We start from the raw sequence: 12,957 nt of genomic DNA, 5'->3' as shown, positions 1-12,957 counted from the left end.
TATAAGGGTAGCCTGCAGAAATTACGCGTTTCTGCTAGCTGTCACCTCCGTATTCACTCCCTTTGAAATATTTTATCTAGACCTTTATATACGTTTCCTATATCTATGGTAAGAGCCTGCATTACGTAGGGTACGTAGTTATATTATCTTTGCTTTGGCATACCAAACTAGGCAAAATTGGTCTCTTGGTAATTACCAAGGTTAGTAAATTTTAGGCTATAAAAGGTTGCCTCGATACGCCGTGGTTGCTAAGAGCTAAGGTTGGTAACTTCGTTGCTAACGAACATCGTGACGTCACTGAGATGAGATCCAATTGAAAATCAATGGGATCTCATCTGGGTGACGTCAGCAACAGACGAATTTTGGAGGCAATCCAAAAATTCTTTCAAACCGTTTCTCGATCGAGACCCCGTTGGGTAATTACCACACTCATAAGCGCGAGACGTTCGCGCTATCCAACTCGAGAAACTAGGGCCCTTAACCTTGGATGAATAATAGTGTTATTAGAAGAAAAACTATTATTCATCCAAGACCAAGATAAAAGCAAGGCTCATCTCCCCCATTGGGCTAGGTAGGTAGGGCTAAGCCCTAGGTCAACACGCGCCGGAGGGGCACCGTCTGGCGATTTATATTTTTTTAATAATTTAATTGTAAAGTATCCAATAAAGACCGGCCATATGAAAAAGGGCGCCTGATATTATTAGCCCTGCCTAGGTCTGAAAAGCGCTTACCGGATCGCGAGTTTCTCTAATCTTACTCTTATGAGCGCTCGTATAATTTGGTCAAGGAGGATCCTCCTTGGTTTGGTTTGGTAGCTAACAAGAGACGAGTTTTGTCTGTTTTGGCGGTCATTGCATCTCACTGGATAATTTTCATTGGTTAGCTTCTTTTGGGAAATTTATCGGCTTTTTAGTTATTCATCCAATAAAGCACAATCATCGTTGAAATCCGTCAAGTCGAGAAGTTCAAAAATTGTCCGCCATATTGTAATTTTTTGAGAAAGTAATAGAAACAAGGAAACTGTTCATTAAATGGAATTATTTAATTAGTTGATACTACACAATCTAGAATTTGGATTAAGGTAAGCTGCAATTCTTATTTCTCAATCTAGTTCGGTGAACTTTATGAAACCGAAGCTTCTAAGCACCAAGGCTTATCCTTTCTGCCCATGATAAGTTGTCATTGATAACAACCATAAATGCACGTTAGAAGAGTGGCTAGGCCTAATTTTTGTATTAGGTTGGCAGAGTTACCGGAAAATGAAAGAAAACATGGCGCTAGCATGGCAACCACAAGATGAAGGATTGCGACAAATTTTGTTGTTGTTAAAGGAATCCCAATCTCCTGATACAGCAACACAAAGATCAGTTCAACAAGTATCCTTATTATAATTCTAACCCATGGAGTTAACTGTAAAGTCAAAGTGATAATTTTGAGCCTTGGTTGTTGGTAATACTAATCTTTGCAGTAAGGCAGATTGACCTCTTATTCCATTTATGTGAAGCAATCAGCACCAAGGTTTCTTACTGTTGACCCACCAAAATTATCAGAAAATATACTTATATAAAAATTAAAACTCTACTTTTTTCCTGTAAACCTACAAAGCTCTGGGGAAACTAGGGGAATTATTACCTGCCAACTAGGAAGTCTCCAAAGTCGACAATTTTATTAAAATTATTTATTAAGTTAAATCTGTGATAATAAAAACCCTATTTTTAGCATTTTATAGCAATAGGGTGGTATAAAAATTTCTTGAAATGGTAATGTTTTAGATGAACTACCATGGGAAGGCTGCAAGTGTTAAATAAGTTAAATAAATATGGGTGAAAGAGAGATGTTTTTGAGGAAAAGTTATGATCGAATGGAAAATCTCGAAAGGGTGCGTAAGAACTACTTGAGAAAACTTTGCATTATGTTGTTTTATTTAGATTAGATACTGATAGCTTATGGAGATAATGTAATATACCTTTAGAATACAAATCAATTGGGATTTGTAATCTATAACTGATTTAACAATAATAACATACACATGTAGTGTATGAAAAGAAATAAAAAATTCTTTCTAATATTTTCAGTAGTCTAGCTTCGTAGCTTGACTAACAAAATTGGAAAGAAAATAAAATCAAAAATAAACCCATTTCAATAACCAAGCTCTTATGCCATTGTTGAAAGATTTTTTGATACATTTTCATCTACATAGTAATTTTTGTATGAATATGAAGAAAATCATATTGGGTTTTATAGGGTTGTAGTACTTTACACATTATTTTGAACAAAGCTATTGTAATCAATATCAAAAATCCAGATCAATAACCGTTTACAGTAATTTTCTTTATGGAATTAAAACTAAAAGAAATACTAAAGGCCGGTAGTTCCCATTTTATTCCTTAATATTTACTTAGAAATTGGAAGAATTGAACAAGTATCCCGATTTTAGTAACTACCTCATATTTGTCCTCACAAAGCTAACTACTGAAGGTAAGACACTTTTTGCGTAATTATATATAATAAACTGCAAGAAAATAAATATCTGTGTTCTTTCAGATGAACCCACGCGATCTCTCAGTGGTTTAATCTTGAAAAACAATGTGAAAGCTCACCTTCGGGAGTTCCCAACAGAGGTCACAGAATTTATCAAGTCCGAGTGTCTAAATAGTGTTGGTGATCCCTCTCCTTTGATCAGAGCAACAGTTGGCATTTTGATCACGACAATAGCAACTCAAGGTGATCTCACAAACTGGCCAGAACTTTTACCTAGACTTTCTCAGTTACTAGATTCCGAAGACTACAATGTTTGCGAAGTAAATATGATTTCCTAGTTTGTAGATGTAAGATTTTTGTAGTTACATTTTTGTATGAATATAGGGCTCGTTTGGAGCATTGCAAAAAATATGCGAAGACTCGGCTGAAGCTCTTGATAGTGATGCGCTGAATAGACCATTAAACTTCCTAATTCCAAAGTTTCTTCAATTCTTCAAACACAGTAGCCCCAAAATAAGGTCTCACGCTATAGCGTGTGTCAATCAATTTATTATGAGCCGTACTCAGGCTTTAATGTTACACATTGACACTTTCCTAGAGGTAATTATTCAACTAGTTTGATTTTCATTGAGAATTCTTTCCAATTCTTTCGGTGGTCTAGCTTCGTAGCTCGACTAACAAAATTGGGAAGTAGATTAAATCGAAAATAAACCCATTTCAATAATTGGCAAATTATGTCGTTGTTGAAAGATTTTTCGAAACATTTTTTTACATACTATTATTGTGCCTAATTTCCATGGTTTTCCAGAATTTATTCCATTTGGCTTCTGACGAAGACCCGGAAGTTAGGAAAAATGTTTGTAGAGCACTCGTTATGCTTCTCGAAGTTAGAATGGACAGACTTGTTCCCCACATGAACAGTATTATTGAGGTAAGGTTATACTTTCATATTTCTTGTAAAATCATAAATTGGGTTTTTTCCTTTCTTCACTTTCCAGTACATGCTTATGCGTACTCAAGATCCTGATGATGGCGTTGCTTTAGAAGCTTGCGAGTTTTGGTTGGCTCTAGCTGATCAGGATGTCTGCAAAGAAGCTCTCTTTCCCTATCTACCCCAGCTAATACCTGTTCTAGTCAGAGGCATGAAATACTCGGCTATTGACATTATCCTTCTTAAAGGGGATGTTGAAGAGGACGAAATGATTCCTGACAGAGAGGAAGATATCAAACCGAGGTTTCACAAATCTAAAACGCATAGTCAAAAACACATGGATGATAATGCGGAGGTAAGGTCACGTTTTACGCATAAATTCATGCACTTATTATATTTTATTCTCATTTAGAATGATAGTGATGATGAAGATGGTCTTGACGATGATAATACATTATCAGATTGGAATTTAAGTGAGTTTAGTCTACATTACGAATATTGTGAAAGTTTCGGTTTTGAACCATTTGTTCAATTTTAATATTTTTAGGGAAGTGCTCAGCTGCTGCTTTAGATGTCTTAGCCAATGTTTTCCACAATGAACTTTTACCCGTTTTATTGCCAATTTTGAAAGACACGCTCTTCCATCAAGGTTGGGAAATTAAAGAATCGGGGATCTTAGCTCTTGGTGCTATTGCGGAGGGTACGTAATTTTACAAAACCTTGTTTCTTTCAACAGAATTTATATTTATTGGTTTTTTTGCTATCTTAGGTTGTATGGTAGGAATGGTTCCTCATTTACCAGAATTGACACCGTATTTAATAACGTGTTTGTCGGATAAGAAAGCGTTAGTTCGGTCTATAACTTGTTGGACTTTAAGCCGCTATTCTCATTGGGTAGTTGGGCAGCCACATGACCAGTACCTAATGCCCCTCATGACTGAACTCTTAAAAAGGGTTTTAGACGCCAACAAAAGAGTACAAGAAGCTGCTTGCAGCGCTTTCGCTACCTTAGAAGAAGAAGCCTGCACGGAACTTGTACCTTATTTAGGCTTTATTTTAGAAACATTGGTTTTTGCTTTTAGCAAATATCAGGTCAGTCAGATCAGAAAAATTTTCTTGCGTGACTTAAAATTTTACTTTATAATTTTTATTGAATTCTAGCACAAAAACCTATTAATATTGTATGATGCAATTGGTACTTTAGCAGATTCTGTAGGCCATCATTTAAATAAAGAGGTAAAATTTGAAATCAGTTTTCACCCGAATGATTCATTATAAAACAAACCTGTTTGTTTCTTTAGGAATATATCAATCTGTTAATGCCACCGTTAATACGAAAATGGAATGATTTAACTGATGATGATAAAGACTTATTTCCACTTCTCGAAGTACGTATAATTTTTATTAAAGGTTTGAGAGTAAACCTGCCTGTTTCATATTAGATTTGACAACTATCTAGCTAGCCAAGACTAATCATTTTCCTTCCTATAACTGTTATTAAGTGTTAAAATCTTCAGGATATAGTAGAAGTTGAAAGTTTTTATTGTTAAAAACAAAATAATTTAAGAAACATTTATCGTTTTTTTTTTTGGTAACACCAAACACCAAAATAAAATTTATCGAATAAGGTACCCCTTGATTTTATTTATAAATTTTCAACTTGTACTTGATTAAATAGATTTAGTATTTTGGCACTTTCTACAAAACATTTCAAGCTTTTAAAAATCCTTGCATCTTAAAAAAAATTGTAATATTCCATTCTTAAGCAAAAAATTTCCCACCAGCGTAATTGAACTTTGTGTGTTACTTAGTTTAATTTTAAGTTTATGATTAATTCTGTCAAATTATTTTTAAAAGTTCCTTGAAAAAAAACTACAACCTTATATTTTGTTTTATTTTCTGGTTTTTAAGAACATTTTTTTGGTTTTTTTCTTTTGTTTTTTCTTTTCCTTTTTTACTACCTGTACGTTTCCAGTGTCTGTCTAGTGTGGCCACTGCACTGCAGTCAGGCTTTCTGCCCTACTGCGAGCCTGTGTTTCGACGTTGTGTTTCATTAGTTGAGCAGACTTTAAATCAGAATATGGTATGTCCATGTTCGTTTATTTTTTATTTTCTATTATTTCTAATCAGATGAGGAAAAAAATAGAATAATATAGATGACTCATAAAAATTTTAGTTGTAAAAAACATTTAATTTTAGTTTAGCTATTTGAGGGATATATTAATTTATGTATTTAATTTCTTTTATAGACAATTTACCATTTAGTTTTTGAATAAAGCTCTCTTAAAGTTATCACTTAGTTACCCGCGTTTTTAGAATAATTTGGTTCAAACTATGTGTGCTTTCAGTTAAAAAATTAACTATTGACATTTAGCAGTATTATTTTATACTATGCATGATGCACCATTTACTGCTTTTGTCCATTGACCTCATCTTATACACTGTAAATATTCCAGTAATATTAAATACGCATAGTTAAGAGGGCTTAACTCGTTAGGTATTATTGGTTTGTCTAATATCTTAGGAAATTGGTTTTAGATGAGTTGATATCAGCTGAACTTCTTGGAAATTGTAACAGTCATCTAAGTTGATGAAACCAAGAGTGTTCTTTTAGTTATAGTTTACTCTTAGTCTAATTATCGTTACCAAATTAGGCCAGCGCAGCTCATCCTGACCAATTTGACGCTCCCGACAAAGACTTTATGATTGTGGCTTTGGATCTATTAAGTGGACTAGCTGAAGGCTTGAATGGCCACATGGAGTCTTTGGTCATGTCTAGTAACATCATGCAACTACTTTATCAATGTATGCAAGACCCAATGCCCGAAGTTCGGCAAAGTTCCTTCGCCCTTTTAGGAGACTTGACCAAAGCGTGTTTTCACCACGTTAACCCTTGCATATGTATGTCGTTATTGATTCCGCCATATTTTAAATACTTCCCTGATCATTTTAATTATTTTTCATTATTAGCTGATTTTTTGCCGATCTTAGGACAAAATCTTAACCCTGAATTCATTTCTGTATGCAACAATGCTACTTGGGCGATAGGAGAGATAGCTGTTAAACTAGGTAAATTTATGTTTGTTAATTTTTAAATTGTTACTAATTTTTCTGTTCTATAACCATGTTTTAGGAAGGGACATGAAACCTTATATCCCCATTGTACTCACTCAATTAATAACAATTATTAATCGACCAAATACACCGAAAACCCTGCTGGAAAATACTGGTAAATATGATTTTGATTCTTAGAATTAATTGCTGATCATAAAGCTAAGAAAAAATTTGTTGACAAATTTGTCCCAAAATTTTTAATTATAGCTTTATGAGTTATGAACTGTATTACATAGTTGTTTATATTATTTAACCCAGACAAGTTTTTGAGAATGTTACTACATGCTCATAATTGTGTTCTGCAAAGAACGTCTGAATTGCTATATAATATTAAAATGGTGGTTCCCATAATAAATTTTAGACATGTGCCAGCCCTGATTTTTGGGTTTCGAGCCAAGCTTAGAGTATAAAAATTTTCACTTTTATTAGAGTATTGAGCTGCTGAGCTTTAAAATTTTATCGAGCTTTTAGGCTTAGCTTAAAAAGAAGGTTTCTACTACTCTAATAATAAGAGTTAGCTCTATCACTAGGTTCTACTATTTCTTCATTAAAAGAATATTTACTGCCAGAGCTTTTACGTTTATTTGTGAAGTCTAAATTAATAACTGGCCATACAAGGGATTACAACAAGAAAATAGTTAACTGATGAACCACCAAACCAACAGACAAAAAACAGCTCTGGCACCCTACATTATGTAACTTATGGTTTTGGTTTCGTTTTCTACATTTAAAATCAGTGACCAATCAGAAACAACTAGGACTTGTACCTCACCCAATAAGAGATCTTAAGGGAATTTTTTAAGTAGCTTTTCCCCCCATTTTTAAAAGCTCACAAGCAGTGCTTTGCTAAGAATAATAGTTTAGAGTACTCGAAAGTTAAGCCTAGGCCTCGATTTGAGGCTCCGAACAAAATAGAGTACTTGCACATGCCTTATAAATTTGTTTTCAAATACAAACGATAAAATTAACATTATATTTTTAAAGAAAACTTGTCTTTGTTTATTTTGGTAGGTAACTTTTATACATACTGCTTTCAGCGATCTTTTCTTTAACATTAAGTTGAGATTAATTTGAATTAATGTTATTTATTATGACTAGTCTTTACATTATTTTTGGGGTTTTTTGTTAATTTTTTTCATCTGAGTTGTCTTTTTTGCTTCTCTTTTTTCTCTTTCTGGCCTTTTCCTTTACCCTCGGAACTTCCAAAATCTCGTGAACCAAAAAAAACTTTTTTTATTGGTCTTCGTCTACTCGTACCTCCTTGGTAACCCTGGTAACAACCATTAGCCATAACAATCGGTCGTCTTGGTTATGTTTGTCCTGAGGAAGTGGCCCCTATGTTACAGCAGTTTATCCGCCCTTGGTGTGTAAATTTTTTTATTTTTTCTATTTTTAATAATTTCAATATTTTGTTCCTTTGATTTAAGTCTTAATATTTGAGAACAAATCAGGTTTTTATAAGGGTTATTTCTTGAATGGGGGAAACTGTACGTGACTGTTTTTAATACCACTTTATAGAAACATTTCTATAAAATATAATCATAAGTAACAAAATTATAATGTTACTTATGTTATTATATGAATAATGTTAAATTATCTTGTTCAGAGTGAAACCCCAGTCACAGAAATAAGTCTAATGCCTTAACATTAGGGATGTGTGCATAACCGTTTACCAAGACTTATCGGTTCGGTTGGTCTAACTGAATTTTTTATACAGTTTTTTGAAAAAATTTAAATTGGTTCGAAATTTGTATTGGGGGTTTATGAAGTATTTGATAATTTTGGTTAAAATTATTATTTTTTTATTCGGTTAATCAATTTCACAGATTGTCTTACCGGTCAGGGCCGTTTTAACCTTTCCGTAGGCCTTAGGCAAAAATCTCTCATTTACCGACTTTTCGGACCTTCGTAGGCCCTATTTTATGGAATCGCAGGCCCTAATGTCTACTAAAATTTTCGTAGGCCCTAGGCACTTTGCCTAGTGTGCCTTATGGATAAGCCGGCCCTGTTACCGGTTATTTGAATTTTCTACTAAATATCCGAATACCAAGAAATATTGAGTATCAGAGTTATTTTATCATCTGAAGCCTGTTTTCCAACTGAAAATATGGGGGGATAGGTTGGGAGCAGAGAGGTAAAGAAGGAGCTTATTCAAAGTGACCTCAAAAGGTTTTTGAAAACACATTAGGTTGCTGCTTTGGGAGGAAAATAATTGTCCTTTTAGAGGAATAAGATTGAAGGAATATTTTTTAATAAATAGTATTCCTTCAACCTTATTCATAATTTTTGTAAAACTACAAAAAAAATAGTCATGTTTAAAGTCACTTTTGTGAAATTTTAAGGTTTTTTTTTTTTTAAATTATGCGAATACTAGAAATTATCTACGGCTTTATCAATTAACCAATTAATTAACAACTAAACTTTTAGTATTCTAATAAAAACGATTAATCGATTTTTATTTGTAAAAAAACAATCGATTAAGAAAGCTAAATTTCTCAAAATTGAAACCGTTGACTGCTTTCAAAGTTTCCCTAAACCGATAACCGAACCTAGCTAAAATATGAAATTTAACTGTTATTCAATATCCGAACCGGTACCAAAAAACATTATCCACACATCCCTACTTAACATATCAGTTAAAATTATGTAAATCAAGAAGTGCTATTAGATACCTTGCTTATTAACAGGTTTTATACCATCATGTATTTATGAGAGCTATAAGCATGTTGTAATAAAATTGTTGGGAACCTGGGACAGAAATTAAAAGTAAAAAAAACTGATGGCCTTTTCCAATTGGCTTACAAGACAATCATAACAGATGCACTGTTTTAAAATATTTCTACAGAATATTTGCATTTCAATTTTCTTAGTGTTAAAATTTTAAGATGTACCACTGAACTTTTGGAGCGGACGAAAGGAAAATGCCATAAGTTTATTTTTTATGACTATCATATAAACATTTTATAATCTACATTTATATTGAATATCATTTGTACTAATTTGGGTTTATATTAGAACTTTGTACAGTTTTTAAGTTAAATTTAACAAGCTTACTTTGAATGGTAGATAATTTTATTAATTATCAACAGATGGCTAATTTATTATATTACTTTTGCTTTCACCAATTCATTTCTTTTAAATTTACGACTCATTTCGTGAATTAAAGGTGTTCTTCCTTGAGGAATATAAGGGATAATGAAGAGAAAGATTCTGCTTTTCGAGGCATCTGCAACATGATAACTGTTAATCCGGGAGGGATTGTACAAGATTTCATATTTTTTTGTGACGCTGTAGCTTCCTGGGTCAGTCCCAAACCAGATTTAAAGAATATGTTCAGAGAAGTACGTATTCCATCAAGTCTCCTCCTCAATCATAGTAGGTTACTCGGTTAAAATGCCTTCAATTATTTTTCAGATACTAACCGGATTCATGACTCAAGTGGGTGAAGACAATTGGCGTCAATTCTCTGAGCAGTTTCCTCAACCATTAAAAGAAAGACTAGTAGTCTATTATGGAGTCTAACGTTGGATAAAGTCTAGAAAAAAATTGAAAGGTAAATGTAGAGATCTTAAAACTATCCTTGTAGAGATTGCTTTATTTGTATAATTTTGTCCCTCTTGTTGTAACAGGCTTATAATTTTCAGTACTTTGTTCTTCTAAAGCCAGGTTAACGGACTCTTTATATATATGAAATTTGATATCTATATGAAAATATACGTAAATTGTGAATAAATTTTTAAATTTTCTTACATTTATCTATAAAGGAAATGGTTCACCTGGCTCATTATTAGTGAAAACATTTGTTGCAACTTGTACGCTAGTTCGTGTATGTGTACACCTGTGGTGTTTTTCAAGATTTTGTCCTTTTCTTAACTTTCTAGAGTTAGTTGAGGACTTAAGTTTAATGAAGAAAACTAACAACCATCATAAATACGGGGGCTTGATTAACTTTTGTAAGTTAATCGTATCGCGTCCCTGCGCCGGGCAGGGTAGGGAGGGAAAGGGGGAGGTATGATACAAATTCATCCTAGAAATAAAAATCAAAGCGCGTAAGCATATTATTAAAAAGACAAAACCCTACTTCACTTAACTATTCTGAAAAAAAAAGCTTTAAACCTGTTGGTTTATTTGGGTGATTTCACCAGCAGCTTTTGGGGACAAAATATAGTTAGGGAATTTGAGTATTTTCTCAAAAATGATTGTGGAACATTTATTCAAACTAGACTTTAAAATACAAGCAGAGAACTTTGTTGTTGTTGTTGTTGTTGTTGATAATTTTTTATTATCTCACTGTTGATCTGCTACAGTAAATTAGTTTTCTTCACTTAAAATATTTTCACGTATCACGATATTCTTATGATTGTGATAAAAACGAACGTTAATTTCTTTTGAAATAGTTAAAGACGATGTTATTGAATCTTTTTAAGTTGAATTAAAAAAGTTAGATGTTTATCCTTCTGATGAATTTCCACTTTATTTTGAAACCAGATATAATTTAGATAAACTTTAATTGTATTTTGAAAAAGTTCTTGGCTTTGCAGCTTTTTATCCAAAATGTAAACATTATTTCACTTGACACCAAAGATACACATTCGCGTCACGTCCTTTTTTGTCTGAAAAAAGTGTCCATGCGTCATTGTGTGAATTTCGTGAATTAATTTTTTGGAAGACAGATGACTTACGAGAAAAAAACACGCATCACGGAATATTTAATAATCCTAAAGTCCTGGGCTAAATTTCGCGATGAGGTATTTGCTATTTTGCTATGAAAAAAAAAACATATATGCAAAGCAATGGTAAATGTTTAAAAATGAAATTGAATATTTGCCCTAATTACGATATACCTATAAAAGTCACTGAAGAAAAAATTGTGACAATTATCCCCAATCCCTAGAAATTTGCTTACAAATAATGGCATAAGGCTTTGAGCATTCCATTATTCCTCAAATGGGCATATAAATGATACCAAACTAAAGTGCCTTAACTTTTACGTCCCTATCTTGGACACCCAGGTATCGCGAATTTAAAAAATGCGACTAATGAAATGGGGTTTGGTGGGGTGGGTTCTCTCAGTTAATTAATGATGTTAGTCTTAAATGAAAATTATGGATTTAAAAAGTTTGGGAAGTTATTTCATTTTTATCATGGTTTATTATAGATAATTTTTCCAAGCCTACTTCTGGTAGAAATTTTCATTTTCTGTAATTGTTGATAAAAATGGAAACTTGAGTTCCCAAACATACTGCCAGTATTTGAAATTGTAATACCCATACATTTTATTGTATGTTGATTAACTTTTTAACAACAATCATTAAGTTAAATCTCCCGCATAGTTTATTGGAAGAACATTATGTATAGCTCATGGTTTTTAGGAAATTGTAGATCCCACTTATTTTTAAATATTTCGTAACTCAATTTGAAAAAATAAAGAATAGTTAAAACGCTAGTCACAAAAATCAGTCCTAAGTGCAATGGCCAAAAAACTTTTAATTTTAATGGACAAAAGCGTACATAATTAATTATTCAATTGACTTGAGTTTTAAGATATTTAAAAACCAAATTGATTTCTACAAAAGTATATTAATTACAAAACAACCCCTTTCCCCATTTATAAATGGTGATAAAACTGTGATTTCTTTATATATAGTCAGGTACAAATGTTTTTTTAAATAGAATTTGTTCCTAATGTTTAAAATTTAAATAAAATCGCGTGAATGTGACAATTTTCTCAAAGTGGGTGGGTCTAAATGCGTGTCTTTTTTAAGTATGGTTTGTGAATGTTTGACGCTTCAATAAACCAATGATGTTAATGTTCCAATAAGAATTATTTTTAATTTACTTATGTCCTACCCTTAATTTAATTAGGCTACCCTTAACTGTCATGAGTACTTCTTAAGGTACTTAAAAAAAATTATGGCGTGAGATATGATAGTGTTTAAGATAAAATCTTTCGAGATTGGCTTTAGGTAGATTAAATTTTAGGCAGCTTGAATATTTATTTTTTTGAAATTAAGAAAAGGGAAAAGTTTCACTGGTTTCTATTCAGTATGGTTTTTTGGTTAAAAATTGGATAATATAGCTGTGTTATACTGCATTCTAACTTACAACAGTGAAAATTTCTATAGTAACGCAAATGTTTTGTCCCCTTTCAATGAATATTGTGCCATCTTATGTGCAAATTGAAAAAAAAATTAGAAGTGCAAAACCTTTGAACAATAGGCATGTTTGGAACAAAGAGTTGTACAATTTCAATCATATCTCTTTTATTGGGGCCATGCTATTGTAAAGAAAAAAATTAGCCTAAAAAATGGTGGTCCATTAAACTTTTAAGTGTAAGTTTGAAGGTTGTTTTTTGTACCAATGTACAAAGTGTAATTATATGAGCTGAAGATGTATGAATACAAAACTGCGTGTTACTGAAAAAAATAAAA

The 12,957-nt window shown here is 32.5% G+C and overlaps 1 protein-coding gene across 6 annotated transcripts; it reads left to right on the top strand.

The window, feature by feature from the left end:
* Window positions 1-833: 833 nt before the first annotated feature.
* Tnpo (transportin 1) lies at window positions 834-12,955 on the top strand. Of its 6 annotated transcripts, none has more exons than XM_090178678.1 (20): window positions 834-1,081; window positions 1,240-1,376; window positions 2,403-2,478; window positions 2,545-2,801; window positions 2,866-3,081; window positions 3,290-3,412; window positions 3,480-3,767; window positions 3,825-3,885; window positions 3,960-4,112; window positions 4,182-4,504; window positions 4,574-4,648; window positions 4,714-4,800; window positions 5,388-5,495; window positions 6,067-6,313; window positions 6,383-6,481; window positions 6,546-6,641; window positions 7,814-7,889; window positions 9,693-9,867; window positions 9,941-10,079; window positions 12,722-12,955. In XM_090178678.1, the coding sequence occupies exons 2-19, from the start codon at window positions 1,260-1,262 to the stop codon at window positions 10,046-10,048; spliced, it is 2,685 nt and encodes an 894-aa protein (XP_090034804.1). In that variant the 5' UTR covers window positions 834-1,081; window positions 1,240-1,259; the 3' UTR covers window positions 10,049-10,079; window positions 12,722-12,955. The 6 variants fall into 6 exon arrangements, with proteins under 6 accessions (XP_090034804.1, XP_090034806.1, XP_090034803.1 ...); XM_090178680.1 differs by lacking the exon at window positions 12,722-12,955 and adding an exon at window positions 11,068-12,711; XM_090178677.1 differs by lacking the exon at window positions 12,722-12,955 and adding an exon at window positions 10,408-10,945.
* Window positions 12,956-12,957: the final 2 nt, after the last annotated feature.

Source organism: Leiobunum rupestre, chromosome 6 (assembly GCF_980474605.1).
Source record: "Leiobunum rupestre chromosome 6, qqLeiRupe1.1.hap1, whole genome shotgun sequence".
Lineage (NCBI taxonomy): Eukaryota > Metazoa > Arthropoda > Arachnida > Opiliones > Sclerosomatidae > Leiobunum > Leiobunum rupestre.
This window is presented reverse-complemented; position numbering and strand designations above follow the sequence as displayed.